This window comes from Sminthopsis crassicaudata, chromosome 4 (assembly GCF_048593235.1).
Source record: "Sminthopsis crassicaudata isolate SCR6 chromosome 4, ASM4859323v1, whole genome shotgun sequence".
Lineage (NCBI taxonomy): Eukaryota > Metazoa > Chordata > Mammalia > Dasyuromorphia > Dasyuridae > Sminthopsis > Sminthopsis crassicaudata.
Genome location: NC_133620.1, coordinates 266,226,091 through 266,245,089, shown reverse-complemented (window position 1 = coordinate 266,245,089; position 18,999 = coordinate 266,226,091). Strand labels below are relative to the sequence as shown.

The window sequence follows — 18,999 nt, the reverse complement described above, 5'->3', positions numbered from 1 at the left end:
AATATAAAGAATGGTGATATCCAGAACTATTTATCTTTAGTTCCATTTATTTGCCTCTACTTCTTTCCATTTAATCTAATTATAGTATCTAAGATATCTTACTACTACCTTACTTATCTTACTATAGTACTTTAATTCCTAATTAAATGAAAAATCTAAAATTCTATATGTAATCATTTATCCAGATTTTTTACATTGTGTTTTCAGATAAAAGTCCTGGATTCTGCCCATCCACAACACAGAATATAAGATAATATGTATAAAGCTCCTTGAAAATCTTAATTACTTAAATGTCAACTATTATTGAAAGGCACCATGCTATGTCAAGAGGAGTTGAAGGAGAAACTAAGTGGCACAGTGTATAGAGTGTGGGTTTGAAGTCAGAAAGATTCCTCTTCCTGAATGCAAATCTGGCCTAAAAAACTTACTAGCTAGCTGCATGACCCTGAGCAAGTCAATTAACCCTGTTTGCCTCAATTTCCTCAACTGAAAAAGGAAATTGTAACTGCTCCAGTATCTTTGCCAAGAAAATCCCAGACAGAATCATAAAAAATCAGACTGAACAGTAAAGATTCTTAGAACTATAGCCAAGAGATATGGGTTGGAATCCCCTCTTAGTTACTTACCAGCCCTAAAAAACAAGTCACTTAACCTCTTAGAAGCTGATTCCTCATCCCTAAAATAAGAGATGAATTATACTTCTACCTGCCTGCCTCACAGATTTTAAGTAAAATATTCTGCAAAACTTGTTATTTCAGTGATGTCTGATTCTTTGAGATCCCATATAGGGTTTTCTTGACAAAAATAATACTGTAGTGATTTGCCATTTCGTTCTCCAAAATTGAGGCAAAGAGGATCAAGTGACTTGCCCAAATTACAGCTAGTAAGTCTTGCCTCCAAGCCCTGTGCTCTATCCACTGTGCCACCAAGCTGTCCCTTCTGCAAAGCTTGGAGAGCTTACAAAATATTAATCCCTCATCTGAAATTACAGGTATCTGTTTATGGAATTTGCAGGTATATGGCCAAAAAAGTAAGTAACTTTACACACATCTATTCATCCTACCTTCCAAATGCTCATATTTTAAAAGAGGAAAAAAGACAGTAAGTGGAGTTGTATATTGCATGAATGGAAGATTTTAGAAAGTGAGATGGCTTATCATCAAGCAGAGCTTTTTATTAACATGTACTATTTTTAGCCTTTTTTAATAAGTGGAAGTGATTCCCCACTTCATCCCTTCCAAACTAGTCTATGCATCCAAACTTATTTCCTTGAGCATATATAAAGGGAAGCATTCTCTCTTCTCCACAAAAATTAACATATTTTCCTTAGGAGGAAGCTAGATGGCACAGTAATTGAAGTGCTAGGCCTGGAATCAAGAAAACCTCAATTCATATCCATTTTCAAACACTAGCTATGTGATCCTGGGCAAGTCACTTAACCTGCCTACTTTAGTTTTCTAAACTGTAAAATGGGAATAATAATAGGACCTAGGTCTCAGGGTTATTTTGAGGTTGTTATGAGATGATATGAAATAATATATATAAATAGTTTAGGACATTATCAGACACATTGTAGGCACTTAATAAATCCTTGTTTCATTCATTCTTCCTTTATTGCCATTCTTTACCCACAAGGCAATGAACTTAACTCATTTGAATCATGATGTAAGGTTATGAAATAACTAAGATACTAGTTCTCCATGTTAACATATAAATCAATACTTTCAGCAAATTATTCATTTTGCTTCTTGCCTTAGAAGGACCATTTTCTAAATCTTTAGGTCAGTCTTTTAAAAACTGATAGCAATGGTTTAATCATATCTTTATCTTGAATATCATGGATAATTTTCACTCATTCATTCATTCATTCATTCACTCATCCATCCATCCATCCATCCATTCATCTATCTATTTTTCCTTTCCTCTTCCCTCCTCCCACTTCCCTTCTTTCATTTCTGGGTTCTTATATCCAAAGCTTATGTGGATTGAAATACACATTTTAACTACATATCAGTGTGTCTTCACTTGCCATTCCATTTGATGTAGCATTGCTGAACATCCTATAACAATGTTATCTCACAAGCACAGAAAGCAGTAAACATAATTGGGGGAGGGAAAGATCTGGCTGTCAGTGTAAATGTAAATAGCAGCTGTTCTGTTCAAACTGTTTTAAGAGCTACCTCACGGTAAGAGTGTGGCATAAAATAGACCAGATCTCCAGGAAGCAGATTTTAGCATGAGATTTAATAATTTAAAAAAAAATGCTGCCATCCTCCTGTTTGCACCATTTTTTCTTCTTTCGCTATTGAACAAATTAGAATAGGGACAAACACTAAAGACACATCTAATAGTCCTACTGCAACCCTTCCCACAAACACTGCTAGTTTTTGTTTTTTTGTTTTTTTTCTTCATGTAACTTATAGGATATGTAGCTATGCATATGGAAAAAAAAAAGTAAACTTTCTATTGAAAGATAACAATACTAATGGAACTATTTTGTGATCTCCATATGAGTTATAAGGATAATTTTCCTTTTAGGTTAAATTGGATCATCATTTTAGAGTTTAGTCAAACCCTGTCATTTTACAGATAAGGAAATGAAGCCGGGTGATGTTAAATCACATAGGTACAAAATGGGAGAACCTAAATTTGAACCCAGAACCTATCATTTCAAATTTGGAACTCTTTCCATTGTTTGGCATGTCCAATCAGTCAACAAGATTACTAGTCTACTACTACTATTACTACTGCTGCTGCTGCTGCTATTACTACTACTACTACCATTTCTATTACTACTACTACTACTACTACTACTACCATAATAATAATTATTATTATAGTACCACTACTATAATATATATACCACTATATATACACCCTATATATACCTATAATATATATACCACTATATATACACTATAATATCTATACCACTACTAATACTACTACTACTATTAAAAAATAACAACAACAACAACAACAACATTACTACTAACCTACTAAGTTAGGGAAGCTAGATGACACAGGGAATAGAGTGCTGGACCTAGAATCATGAGTTCAAATAGAGTCTCAAACACTTATTGACTCAGTTTATTCATCTGCAAAATAAGTTGAAGAAGGAAATAATAAACCACTTTAGTATCTTTGCGAAAATAATAATACTAATAACTTGAATGGGTCACAAAGGGTCAGACACAGTGGGATTAATTGAACAACAGTACTATGTTTCCAGTGCTGTGCTAAATGCTGAGGATACAAAGAAAAGAGGAGGAAAAAAACCTTCTCTGCATTCAAGTAATTAATTATCTAATGGCGAGGCAGCATGCTAACCACTCCATATAAACAAACTATATATAGAATAACTGAAAATAAATTTAGACACAAGGCATTAGGATTAAGGGATATAGCAAAAGCATTTTCGAGAAGGAGGGATTTTAGCTGGAGTTTAAAGGAAACCAGGAGGCAGAAATAAGGAAAAAGAACAAAAGGTATGGGGGGCTGTTACTGAGAATGCATGGAGTCAGAAGATGGAGAGACTTGTTTGAAGAACAACAAGAAGGACAACGTAACTGGATCAAAAAGTTTGTAGAAAGGTGTAAAGTATAAGAAGACTGGAAAGGTAGGAAGGGCCAAGGTTATTAGGTATTTTAAAAGCTAAGTAGATTATTTTCTATTTGATCCTGGAAGTAATAGGCAGCCATTGGAGTTTGTTAAATAAGGGGAAGGGACTATATAGTCAGACCCTATGATTTAGGAAGATCAGTTTGATAGTTGAGTGGAGGATGAGCAGAAGAGGACTGAATGTCTTAAGAACTATGTCAGTGACTGTGGCTTTTTATAAATTTGCCATTTATGTCTCTTCCTCTTTTCTTTGGAAGCTGCCAATCATCTTGGCTCACATTAAGCTAGTCCCTTTCCAATAACTTCATATAAGAATAATTTGTTTTATGTTACTGCCCGGCATCACTGGCTACTTCACACATAGATTCTAAGTATGCTTGATAGTGATCTTGTTCTATTTCATCTGCCAGGTATACTCTAATACATTTTAATTCCAAAACATTTTCACAAGATTCTAGGGAAAGTCATTTCTTTTTAAATCAATATATCAAAATGGCAGCTTTATCACAAAGCTTAACCATCTCAGATTAATTTACTGTAGGAAATTCCATTTTACAATTTTACCCTTTTAAGTAAAATGGGGAGGGGATCATTTCACATAACATGTGTTATTTATTAAATCTAAAGACCTGCTGCTAATTCCTAGCATGAAAGAACAATTATCAAATTCATAAATTAGGGTACAGTTGTTATTCTTATTTCCCTTAATTTGCTTATATCCATTTTGTCACATTAAAATCAATAAATGATAACTTTTATGAATTTGTAGGAATTATATGAATTTATCTTCAAATTTTATTCCAGGGAATCAAGTTCACTTAACAATTTCACATATTTAAACATCAAATCTTATCTTACTTACTACAGTCAATACTTAACAACAGAGCAAAATATTATCTAAGCTTGAATGATTGTTGCCATCATACACTGACAAAGGGAAACCAAATTGACAAATTTTAATTTTTTTTCCTATAGGCATTAATCAATCAATATACAATTACATTACAACAATGATAATAAGTTACAAAATTTTTCCTCACAAGAGAAAGTATCACTTTTGAGGTATCACTTTCATTTTGCATATAGGGAAACCAAGGTTCAAGAAAATGAAATGATGACAGTCTTATAACAGTTTCAGAAGCAAGTCTTGAATTCACATCTTCTGACTAAATCCTTCACTTTTCAGATGGATTAATAAAAAACTTCACTTAAGTGCTGATATTTTTTTAAGTTATTTTGTATATACAGGGGGGGAAATGGAGCTAAAGTTACAAGGAAATTAATTTTTAAAATATTAAGATGAGCTGTAGAAAAGAAAATGAGATAATCAAGAACTTTTAAAAGGGGAAAAAATCTACTTCCAAATTATCTTTTCTTGGATCTTAAGTTGTTTTCTCATTTGGTGTTTTCTGTAATTAACTTCATCATTCTGCATAGAAATTTATCAAATACTACTCATCTCAGTCTGAAACTGTGAGATTTTTGGTTTAGTTGTTCATTTATTTATGAAATTTGTTCCAAAATGGTTTTAAGACATTCACTCCTCTGTAATACCTCTTATCTCTCCTATCTTATATCTCCTCTGCTTTCTTAGTAAAATTTGTGTTCTCTAGTTCATCCCTAAAATCACCCTTTGTTTCAATTTTTCTTTATGACAAGAAGTATTATTTTTTTTTAAATGCATGAGATGATCACCCAACAATTGATTTATTACATGTGATTGAATAGATTTGGCTGTTAGCCATGGTGCAGCTATTTGCTTTTCTTAATAATCAAAATTGGTAGATCATGTTATTATATGAAGCCTTCAATGATAACATTTTCTTTCCCAACTCTTTTAACTCAAACTCACTGCACTATTCTTTTCTTATTGTGTAGTTAATTATCTTTTAATATGATTGCCAATCACCAGCAAGAATTTATAGACCTTAAGCTTCTTGATACTTGTATTAATGATACTTGTATCACCCAGAATGCCAAGTATGTGATTTATACAGGCAATGGTTGGTAACTATTCAACTTACATTACCACAAAATGTTTCATTTGATCTATTTTATAAACATGATATGTCTTCTAAAAATGTTCTCTTATATTGTGTCTTTTGGACATTTCATTCTTATCTTTTTAAGAAGAAAAAAATTATATTTTATTACTTTAGAAGGTTTGTAATAAACTTGATAAAAGCTTTCATAGTTTATTGAAGCTTTCTTCCCCCCCCCCCCAGGCAAATGGAGTAAAGTGAATTGCCTAGGGTCACACAGCTAAGAAGTGTTGTATCTGAGGTCAGATTCTTTTGACTTTAGGTCTGGTACTCACTCTATCCAATGTTCTACCTACGTGCCCCTACTAAAGATTTCTTGAAAACAAAATAATAATATACATTACACATATAATGTATATTATTGTTTTGTGTTTTGTATATTGTATATATAAATACACACACACATATGTATATATGTTCTTTCTTTAACAATGTAATATCCTCATGCTGAAAATAACCTCTTTTATTAAACTTTCCAAAATGCATCAAATTCTTTCAAAAGTCCATTAATACATTTATCAAATAGCATTAATAGATTAATAGATTTCTTCCCAGGGTATTCATATGTTGAAATTCTGATGAGTATATAAAGAAAATAATATGGTCCAGTGGCTAAAACCTTCAATGGGAAACTGAGAATGCTGGCTTCTGTTTTTGGTTCTTTTACCAATTTTCTGAGTAATTAGGCAGAGAAGACAACTAGACAGTCTGGTGATTAGAACTCTGAGTCTGGAATCAAAATGATCTGAGTTCAAATTTGATCTCAGATACTTAGCAGCTGTCTGTTGCTAGGCAAGTCACTTGACCTCTGTTTCCTCATTTTCAAAGTAAGGATAATAATAACACCTATTTCTCAGGGTTATTGTGAGAATCAAGCAAGATTAAAATTTGTAAAGTGCTTTAGCTATTATTATTATTATTATTATTAATTATTAATTTATCTGTTTCCAAATTAGACTATAATATCTCTCTCTCACTCCATATGGAATTTATTAGAACAAATAGAAGAATTCCCACTTGGCCATACCTCAAGATGTATAATATTTTAAAAAAAAGTTATATGATACTTCTGTTAAGAATTTATATGAGGATTGATTTTTTTTTTTTTTTTTTCTTTTAACAGGAGAAGCTTTACATTTGGCTCGGGATTTTGGCTACACTTGTGAAACAGAGTTTCCTGCCAAGGCAGTAGGAGAACATCTTGCCAGACAGCATATGGAACAGAAAGAACAGACAGCAAGGAAAAAGATGATTCTAGCTACAAAGTAAGTCTAATGTGGGGAGACACCTGGCATTTTCATAGTCAGTATTTTAGTGTATTTGAACGAGGGAAAACACGCTAGGGATGCATCAACTAATTTAAAAGAGATCTTTGTGGGATCAAGTAGGGGTTGAAAAGCAGCATTCAAGCATAAAAGATAGGGAAGATAAAAGAAGAAATGTCCCCTTGACAACATAGACAATATAGCAGTGTTATTAACTGCTTTCAGTGAGCTATTTAACTACCATTACTACTGATAGAAGTTTCAGGAAAGATGGTTCTTAAGCATCCAGAAAATGTTCAAGAAAGTAATTTTAGGTGAGCTAAATTCTGAAAATTATGCCACTGTTTATTGTATGATTCAGCCAGTTATTCTTTAATAAATGCTGATATGATTTTCAGAGATTTTTGAAGGTGATCAAGACCCAGAGGCATTGTGTTAAAATGAAAAGAGTATTACACGAAAAGTCAAGTCAACAAACATTTATTAAGCACCTATTTACTAGACACAGTAGTAAATGCTAAAGATATAAAGGCAAAAATTTACCCTTCTTTCAAGGATTTTACAATCTAATGGGGAGATAACATGCAAATAGCTAAGTAACTAGGTGGTGCATTAGATAGAGTGCCACACTTGAATGCAGGAAAATCTTATTTTGAATCTTTTTTCAAGCATTTATTAGCTGGATGACTCTGGATAACTTCACTGTACCTTAGTTTTCTTTCATCTACAAAATGGAACTCTTCATAATATCAACTTCTCAGGGTTATTGTGAGGATAAAATAAGATGACAATTATAAGCTCTTTGCAAACCTTCAAACATTAAACACTATCTGCTAGTATTATTAGCAAGATGCAGTTAGGTTAAGTTAAAGGTAATACACATAAGGAATAGGATTATAATTTTGCTACTAATTAGTTACATGACCTGTGAAATGATGAATAATTGCTATAAATCTCTACTTCATTTGCCAAATAGGACTGATAATGACTATACTATCAGCTTCAAGAAAGGGTTAATAGATGTGCAAACCTTTGAAGGAAAAAATTGTTATGCAAAGGCAAAATATTGGGATTTGATTCCTTCCTTTCTGATTTAGAATGAAAAAAATTATGAAAATAAACCAGTGGAAGGCAATTAATTTCTTGGTAGCCTGGGATACCCAAGAATGTTATTGACAATTAGAGAATAAGAAAATGTAAAAGATAGGCCTTCAGGTTTAAGCCCTCTTCTTGACATTTTGAAATAATAACATTCATACAAATTTCCTACTTTATATTTGCCTCTCCACTACTGTTAGAATTTACAAATGATTTTTTTTTTTTTTTAATGAAAGGGAGGATACATAAAAATGAATATAAATTACTTGGAGTATATTCATATTTGGTCTATATTTACATTAAACATTAATATGCTTTTGAATATGAATATTGTCATTCACTTAAAATAATTTGGGTGTATGATGGAGATGAAAATGTGGGCCCTCAAACAGAATTCCAGCTATTGCTCAAATAATGTTTCTTGCCAGTACAAAAAGGGCTTCCACAAACATTTTTTCACATGTGGCTCCTTTTCTCTCCTTTACGATCTCTTTGGGATACAAACCCAGTAGAAACACTGCTGGATCAAAGGGTAAACACAGTTTGATAGCCCTTTGGGTATAGTTCCAAATTGCTCTCCAGAATGGTTGAATCAGTTCACAACTCCACCAACAATGTATTAATGTCCCAGTTTTCCCACATCCCTTCCAACATTCATCATTATCTTTTCCTGTCATCTAACTAATCTGAGAGATGTGTAGTGGGACCTCAAAGTTGTCTTAATATACATTTCTCTGATCAATAGTAATTTAGAACACCTTTTCATATGACTAGAAATATTTTTGATTTCTTTATCTTTATACAAATTGTCTATTTGTATCCTTTAACCATTTATCAATTGGAGAATCGAATTCTTATAAATTTGAGTCAATTCTCTATATAGTTTAGAGAGGAGGCATGTATCAGAACCTTTGAATGTAAAATTTTTTTTTCCAGTTTATTGCTTCCCTTCTAATCTTGTCTGCATTGGTTTTGTTTGTAAAAAAAAAAAAAAAAAAAAAAAACCTTTTTAACTTAATGTAATCAAAATTATTCATCAAATAATGCCTTAAATAGCTATAAGAAGAGTTATAAAGTGACTTTGAAGATCTTGCCATCATATAAAAGAAACTCATCACTTTAGACACTTTTTAATGATTATCTGGTCCAACTTCCTCATTTTATTGGTGAAAAAAACAGACTCAGAGAGTTTAAATAAGCTGTGTAAATTCACACAATTTGTAAATATCTGAGACAAAGTCTTGCATTCAAATTGTGTGCTTTTTCCTCATTTCTTTGACTGGTACATGTGATGTTTTTAGGCAAGGCACTGTTTGGATGGAGGAGCTATTGTTTTTTTATACCATATACAGACTTTTACCCTATATGACTCAACTATATACAGGTTAAGTCAATGGAATAAACTTTTTACCCTAACCAAACTGCCATCTCATCTCAGAGAGAAGCAAATGGAAAACAGGAACCAAAGGATAAAAAGATGAGGAATGGGAGTGAGAGAAATGATTATTAATAACCAATGATTTGGAAAGATCCAGAGTTCCCCCTTTTTCTAAATTCCTCATTTCAAGGTTCAGCCTCTGAAGAATAGAACAGATAGTAGAGAAGATTAGCATTCTCCTCAATCTAGGCATTGCTAACCCATCCAAGTTTATAAGCAATTTAATCTAAGGTGAAATTCCAACCAATTGTCTTCTGTTTAGGCTTGGATAGGGGATCTAGATCCTTGTCTAGATTTCCCCTGGGTGGAGTAATTTGGAAATAAATGCATATCTCCAACCCACCATTAGAATAAGTCCACCTCTCATTGTAATATTTCTTCTTTCTTATCAAGAGTCATTGCCTTCCTCGGGAACACCCACCTTTCCCTGGGCATATAAGCTTTGAATGGGTTCCATGAGGGGCTTCTGGCTTTCAAAAGTGTCACTGACTCATTTTATTGGTCATATGGTAATATTATTAACAAAATGATTAAAAACCCAGAAATTATATTTCTTAACCTTTTTAAAATGCCAAAGGAACAAAGAAGGAAAGAAACAGCTTGATAGGTTTTGGAAAAAGAAAAAAAAAAAAAAAAAAAAGAAGAAGAGACAAGAAAAGACAGAAAGGAAAAAAAGAAGATATAATATCTGAGCTTATATTGTTGAGACAATATTATTGTTGTTAAAGGTTCTGAAAATATGTTATGGAGAAGGACCTAAACAATTCCTTAGCAAAGATATTTTAATGGTTTATTATTATATAATAATACCTCCATTTAACTTAATTCTGCTTTATTTCCTTTTCTCATTAAATATATATCTTCCCAAGCCTAGAAATGCAGGAATTATTTAAGGGCTGATCTATTGATCAGTCTGAAAGCTTTGACTGGTTCTATTTCTAACCTGAGCTGGTTCACCCCTCTATAGACAAGCTGATACTCCTCCCAACCTTCTCCCCAAGGACTTCCCATATTAATGCAAAACTTAGTATGGATATGCAATTATCCCATTCTGTGAAAACCCAGAGCTCCCAAACTCAAGCAATCTATCATTTCCAGCCTCTCCAATAGTTAGGTTTACAGGTGTGTACCACCACATAGTCCACCACTATACCTGGTTTCTTCTCATTTTTAAACAATCCTTCTGGTCGCCTACTGGAAGGATCATCAGATATTACATATCATCTTCCTTCCTCCAGGAACTAAGCATGTTTGCAAGTGATTTGTTCTTAATGTTATTAGAAAAAAAATAATTACAGATACTGTAACCTACTTTCAAGAAAAAGGGAAACAATGTATTTAAGTTATATTTATTAAAGAACCTTAAAGGAAATCACTGATCAAGCTAGAGGGAAAATCCAGATCCAACACCCACTATCATGTGAATACTATTATATTAACTTTCCTCCCATAAGAGTTTTAAAAAATAATCTAAGACACCTAGGAGTAATATGACCTACGAAATACCTGGTAATGCCCAGTTGCCTCTTAACTCTCATTCTAGGGAATACCTCAGGAGGTATTCTCTGCACTGAGACTACTTATCAACCCACAGATCTTCTATGGAGGGATGAGGGACGACTCTAACTATCTTACTCCTACAAGAAGTTCTAATTCTAAAATAATGGCAGGGAGAAGTGGTTAGGTATATTCTGCCAACCCAATTGGTTTCTTTCTTTAATGTTACTTTCTGCATCACCTTGGAGTTCAGAACTCCTAAGAAAAACTTTAAAAGTGACTTATTATCTAAAATGCTCAAAATCTCATTAATCAGATAAAATAGTAAAAACATTATGATGATCCTTCAGGAAATAAACATGTGCAAGAGATTTGAAAATATATAATGCCATTAGAAAAGAAATTGCAGTTAGTATACCAAGATACCAAGATAGAAATAAATATTTAAGTATATATGTAGTAAAGAGTAATTTTATTTATATTTTATAGTTAACTATAAAACTTCATATTATATATGAAGATAGAGATAGTCAGAGCAATAGCTCTATAACCAATGGATTTTCTTTGTGATGATTATTTAACTTTCTTTAGAGCCAATATTATGTTGAGTGCTGGAGAATGTGATTTTATATAGCCCTTAAAAAGACCTGGTCATTTTAAAGATGAAAAGAGAACATAGTTTTAGAGGTAAAAGGGAACTCAGAGGTCATTTAATCCATTTCTATTGTATAAACTAAGATATTGATGTTCAGTAAGGTAAAATGACTAGCTCAAAGATACACAGGTAGTAGTGGCAGAAATATGATTTTTAAATCTCATCATGGGACTATATATATATATTTGACTTTTTCCACAGTACTACTGTATCTGCATTATGCCCAGCCTTTTTAATCCCAAAACACTGAATCAAAGAATCTGAGCAATCAAATGAATTAAACAGCTAATCTCTTCTACAAATAACTTCCAGATATTTAGTTCCCTGGACAAGTGCTGAAAGAAAGGAAAATGGGCTACCAGTCATAATCCTCTTAAAATGAATGACAAAGAGCAGAGCAAAAGCTAAATGAGTAGGCAAGGCCTATCTCATTTTAGATAGAACACCTAACATGAATGTAGCATATTGGTGACTCATAATTTCCCCAAGTACTTTTTTTGTTTTATTAACCTCAGTCCCTACTGAAGTACTATGAAATGGCTACTCTGTTCCAAGTATTCTAATCAGTTTAGGAAAGATGAATCATTATATCTGTGTAGATTTCTTCATTTGTACTGGAGGAAGGGGAAATCCTGAGGATTTGGTAATAAAGAGCCCATTCAGGTTGATAAGAAGGTATTAAAGGACAGGTGGATGTTGAAGAGGATTAAGAAATTGTTCTCAAGAAATTGGCAAAGATATTCAGGGTAAGGTCACTCAAGATGGAGATGGTTAATAGTGGAAAGCTATATTTATTTTTAGTTCTTCTTGGGCCATAATAAATGATCTTCAGTTTCCAATTAAACATACAAGAACACATGGTCTTCAGTCCCAACTCAGGTCTAATTTTTTTCTTAAGGGGAAATTTTAATTTGGACATTTAACTTAGGGTTTGAAGAGGGCTTTGCCAAATTCCTATCTTCTCCATGTAGAAAGGTGCACACAAATTCCTGTAGACCACAATGATTAAAGATCGAAGGTATGAAGGATATTATTAGGATAAAATTTACACTGCTAAAGTTTCTGAATACTGCTAGAGGAAAGGCCCTAAATTTCCTTAGTAAAGATACATTGAATAGTTTATTTCTTATGTCTTTCAATCTTATTCAGGTTCCTTCCTTCTCTCATTTTTAGATAACCCCAGGCTTTTATTTAAAAACACTATTAAAAATCAAGTATCATTTTCTGCCAGGAGTTAAGGATGTGTGTATATGATTTGAATGCTCACAATATGACTAAAAGGGAAATAGGAGATATAGGGATCATAGAGCCAGAGGTCATCCATTCAATATATACAATCAACATAAACTGCATAATAAAACAACAGAAATACATAATAAATTTATGAATATATGTAAAAGTAACATGATTTTTTTTGCAATATATTAAAGCATAACATTCATAAACTCAGCATTTGTTCTCTGAAACATGCTATTAGCAGTAGTTTCCAAAGTTCTTCAAAGGAAGGAATATAAATATCAATGGATATTTTGTCAATTCAGATACTGAAAGTTGAAATTAGGAGTCTAGAATTCTAGCATTTATCTCACCTGTGTTTGTAAGACTAGCATTCAAATCTAAAGAACTATCTCCCAAATTCATTGGCTTGCAGATTCAACTGCTGATTTGCATTGGTAGCAGATTGGATCGCATATTTATTTTTCACCTCAGTGAATAGCAGATTCAGTTTTATACAGTTATATTGCCAAGTATATGATTGTATTTAAGGCCCATTGATTTGTGCAGTTAGACTTGTATTTCCATTTTGTTTCCAATGTGTTGTTGATGAAATAAATATTTTGGTGTAATTAAGACACACTTTTAGGAGGGAGATAGAAGCTGAGTTAATTTTTTTTTTTTTTTTTAAGTTCTAAAAATGCTTCTAAGGAGACATTTATATACAAAATTGCACAGGAGTTCAATTTAGTCTATGTCTCTATGAGACTATATAGCTATGTGAGGTGCAGGAATTTAGATCATTTAGATCACTATGATTTTGTTCTTATAACAAAGGAAAGTGGAGTAATTAAATTGTATTGATGGCCTTTCATTAAATCACAATATGGTATCACAGACCAAAGGAACAGATCAAATTTTCAATTCAAACATCTGCTAGGATTCAACTCAAAGATTTGTTTGTTGAATAATCTTAAGATTTTGCTAGAATATTTTTATCCATAAAGACAGAGGTAGAAACAGTAACATTTGCATTTGTAGTTTCATAAAGATCATCTTTATCCACAACATTTCATAAAGGAATGTTTAATCTAGCCAAAAAAAGAAAAAGAAGAAGAAGAAGAAGAAATTAAAACAAAGAGAAAAAAAGAGGGATTTCACATGTGTTAAAAATAAATCTGTCAGCATTATAAATTTTCCTAATGTTCAATGATTTTTAAATACTGCAGTAAGTTCACGATAATTTACTAAGATTGTTGTATAATCAAAGAAAGAAAAAGACATAGTTCAGTGGATTGAGTATCAAACTAAAGCATCAAAAGTGTCATATAGATGACACAGTGGATAGAGCACTAGATCTCGAGTCAGGAAAATATGAATTCAAATTTGATCCCAGACACTTAACTAGCTGTGTAACCATTTAATTGTTTGCCTTGTCTATAAAAATGAGCCAAAGAAGGAAATAGCAAACCATTTTAGTGTCTTTGCCAAGAGAACCCTAAATGGGGTCACATAGAGTTGGACATGACTAAAAATGACTGAACAACTTGCTCATTCCAGCTTTTGTATCATGGATAAATTTCTTAAGAGTTATCAGTTGAGGGGATCTCTTTCTTTATGTGATTTTTCCAAAATATTCTCTTCCTGGCATCTGAGGGCAATAAAATTGGTAGATTGAAAAATAATAGTCTTACATCTTGAGAGTCAGATTTTTCATTTTCACAGGAGTTCTCTGTTACTGAGAGGCTGATTTCTTTTTGGTCATAGATTTGAGGATCTGCAACAATCATATAACTGGCTGAATCAACACGTACAAAACAACTAGAAAAAAAAAAAGTTTAATCTTTATAATATCCCAAGATGTTAGGTTTAAGTTCTACCTTGTCAATAAGAACAAAGTGAGTAATTAGTTTAAAATTGATACCTATGGGGGGGGGGGGAATCTATCTTTATTTCTAGGAAATGTGAATTTAAAAATGAAAATGTAGCATGCTATACAGACATTTGGCAAGGGAAAACCTTAAAGGATGATATCTCACTTCCAGTACTGTAATGTCCAGGCTAGCTTTATAGAGGACCTCAGGACCAGCCTTGATTTTAGTAGGAAGCAGGAGAGCCCCGAGGAGGATCATCAAAAATGGAATGTCTCTATTTACAATCCTCTCAGCCCTTAAATACCTCGGTATGATTTTCACCATTACAGCACACTAAATATGGGTGAACTAGAGAACCATTATCTCATCAATCATAATGAGTTAACACCCTTCAAGTATACTTTTCTCAGATTTCCCCAATATCTGGAGTCCTCTACACATTACATTAGATAAGGACTAATTTTTCCATTCTCTCTGTACTTACTATCTATTTACATATAATGATAATGAATAATTGGTTAGCTCCTTGATATATGAATAAAAATACTATTTCACTTTAAAATGGTGGGTTCAGTTCACAACCATATCCAAGTCTACATTGCAGTACTTGGTTATAGTGATCTGTCCTGTTCTTCAATATTCTGTATAGTATTGATCATAGCTCACAATACTGCATCATAGTTCACAAATCCACATGTTTTGGTAATCTTCAAATCTTTTGGTGATAGATTCTAGTGGATGGTGTAGACCTAATTATTACCATAGTCATAAGTCAAATCAATGATGACACTGAAGAATAAGATTCAGTTCATAGATAGTCTAGATTTGTTGTAGATTGAATATAATATAACAATGATTTTTTTAAAAATAGAATCTATTTCTCATCTATTACAGAGGGAAAGTTTTATACTTAATATTCCATTTAGCAACATGTGAAAAAGTATATGTATGAAAATCAAAGAATTCATAGAATTAATGTGATGTCTTTGCAAGGAGCTAAATCAATTGAGCTTATTCAGATAAATTAAAGCTTTTTTCACTGGAGTCTGATTTCCAATTCTTGTTCTTTTTGTTTTAGACAAATTTGTAAAGAATTCCAGGATCTTTTGAGCCAAGATAGATCACCGCTTGGATCATCCAGACCTACTCCAATTTTAGACCTCGATATCCAGAGACATTTAACACACTTCAGGTATGATTTTATTTTCTTTTTCATTGGAATGACAATGTTGGTACAGTTAGATAATCTATAGGTGTCTTTCTAAATTGTTAATTGATTCTTACTAACCCATCAATTTGTCTCCTGCTATTGATAATAAAATCAGATAATTACATTTCAATAACTACTTTCTCTTTAGTTGCATTATTTATTTATTGACCTGGTAGCTACATTTTAAAAATTCTATTTCTCTAAGGTCAAATTGGGAGCATAACTAATAATATTAGATGGAAAAGTGAAAATTACTTCATTCTGGATATTAGCCTAGTTGATGATGACAATGCTCATGAAAGTTAATATAAAAATTTCAAAGGGCACTTAGCATTTTTCTATTCATGGTCTTGGACTATTTAACAGATTCCATTTTGTTGTTGTTATTGTTGTTTTGTTGAGAAATGATAAAGCAGAAGAGTTTTCTGATTTCAGTTAAGTCATATCTCACAAGATATTTAAGACCCTAACATTACGAAAATACCCCAAAATTTCCCCCAATGGTATGGTCACAAAAAACCATAATGCATTCATGCATCATGCATCAAAGGCAATAGATGCATCAGAGGGCATTAACTTAGATACCAAAAAGAATTTCCTGACCATTAGACTTTATAGACCTTGAGGTGGCTTATTGGAAAAATTAGTATTTCTTTGTATTAAGATTCACATAGAAAAATAAAATAGAATTCCCTTTTTATTTTTCTCCATTGATCAACTTGAATAACTTCCAGTCTTACAGACAATTGGTGATCTTGATTTCTCAAGGCAATTTCCAAAGTAAACAAATCAAATATAATGGTTCTTATCAATGGAAGAAAGAACTACTCTATTAAAACATTAATTTTATAATTTTTTGAATAAAATTGGTGGTAAAGACTTACGACTTATTTTGTCAGGAGAGCTTTCCATCTTCCTTAGTAGCCTTGAAGTAAGTGAGCAATATATGCCCTTGATAAAATGAGAAAGCTACTAAGACTTAATTTCCCCATACCAATTATTATGCAGAGATATAAATATTATAATTGACAAATTTCAGTTCAAAAGTGTACTTGAGGAATTTTGAAATTAAACTTTGGAGTCATGGATACACATGACTCTGTTGAGTGCTGAAAAATTTGGAAGCCATGTGTTACATCACTGCTGCTAGGAGGAAGACTAGGTGCCTTCAATCACATGCATTATAATGCCATCATTAGACAATGAGCAAAATTCTTTCTATTTTGAATAGTAGTATAAAAACAAAATGTTCTGAGGCTTACATGTTGCTAATAATTTAGGCAAAGAGGGCACCAGGTGACAACAGTGAATAGAGTATTGGGCCTAGAGTCAGGAAGACTCAAAGTCGTGAGTTCAAATACAGTCTTAGACATTTACTGTGTGATTCATTTAACTCTGTTGCCTTAATTTCCTCATCTATCAAATGAACTGGTGAAGGAAATGACAAGCCCCTTCATTATCTTTACCAAGAAGACCCCAAAGTCAGACATGACTGAACAACAACAATAGTTAGGTTATACTATCAATTAAAAAAAAAAAAAGTTCATACATTTGGAGGAAAAAGGAAATAGTCATTTTGTCCAACTCCCTCCTTTCTTTCATATCCAAGAAAACTGAAGCCTAGATAATTGAAGTAACTTACTCAGAGTTATGGAAATATAAATAGCAAATGCAGGATTTGAATTTAGTTTCTCTGCCATCATATCTTGGGCTCTTTTCTACTGTACCAGAAATAAATATCATTATTCTCATTTCCCAAATGAGGAAACTTAGATTTTATTTTTCCAAAACCATGCAACCAGGTGGCAAAGGGATAGCACATTGCATCTAGAGTTAGGAGAACCTGAGTTTAAATATGACCTTGACACTTATCAGCTGAATGATGCTAAGTAAATTTCTCAACCACTGTCTGCTTCAATTTCCTCAACTAGAAAACAAGGATAATCATAGTACCTATGCAACAGGGATTTGTAAGGATCAAATGAGATAGTATCCGTAAAGCATTTAGCACAGTACCTGGTACATATTAGGTGCTTAATAAATGCTTGCTTTCTTCTGTCACTCCTTCTATGAAGCTAGTAAATGTCACTATCAGTATAACAGTTCAGATATTGTAATTCTAAATCCAGGGCTTGGATCATTACACCCTGTGGTTTCACAGCTTAGGAAAGATTGGATCTGACAAGCCACCAATATTACTTCCAGTTGGGCATGCCAGTTGCCATCACAGGGTGCTAACGGAAATAACATGTATCACAGTGAACCCCTGATGATCCATAGATAACGCAAAAAGCTGCTTATTTCAATCAAAATGACAAGAAACAGATATTCGTTATTTATAATTTGCTGAGCATGGTTACAAAAAAAAAATACATATTACTCTCCAAAATGCAGATCACACTAATGCAAAAGAAAACTGACTGGATTGAAATACACAGAAAATATCACACGTTCCAAAATTTCAGAAGTAATAGTACACATTAGATGGAGAAAGTATTAGAACACAAAAAATGGAACACATGCATAGAGGGAACACACAGGCTTTATTTTCTGGATATAGCTTTTGAAAATTCTATAAAATTGTCAGATTATTCCACCACCACTCCCTCCATTTTTCTCCAGTCTCCTGGGGAGAAATTGACTGAAAAACTATGTGGTGTATCAGAATGTTGAATTGTAATCTTGCACAATCTGATTTTGAATGCTGCCTTAGACCTTGCCTAGCTGGGTGACACTGAACAAATTATTTGATCTTCCTGAGCCTCAGTTTCCTCATCTGAAAAATGAAGATATGCATTCAACCTCATTGTTCTGAAGATCAAATAAGATGATATAGGTAAAGTGTTTTGCAAAGTTTTGAGTTCTATATACATGTGAGTTATTATTGTTATGACTCCTGTTCACTTTTTGATCCCCAGAACAAGTAAAGTTAGGGAAAGGCAGTGTGGTAAACAGAAAAATATATTGGCTCTTCTAGAATCAGATGACCTGAGTTTAAATCTTTTCTCTGATGCTAACAGCAATCTTTTGAAAGTCACCAAACCTCCATGGGCCTCAGTTTCCTCATCTCTAAAATGAAGGGGT

General features: G+C 32.7%; 1 protein-coding gene across 2 annotated transcripts in view; it reads left to right on the top strand.

Annotated features, from left to right (window-relative positions):
- Nucleotides 1-18,999, top strand: part of TFAP2D (transcription factor AP-2 delta) — a 75,457-nt gene that overhangs the window by 35,479 nt on the left and 20,979 nt on the right. For both annotated transcript variants that reach the window (XM_074310670.1, XM_074310671.1), the window contains 2 exons: nucleotides 6,787-6,928; nucleotides 15,784-15,897. In XM_074310670.1, the coding sequence (XP_074166771.1) occupies nucleotides 6,787-6,928; nucleotides 15,784-15,897 (256 nt within the window). The remainder of the gene's footprint in view (nucleotides 1-6,786; nucleotides 6,929-15,783; nucleotides 15,898-18,999) is intronic.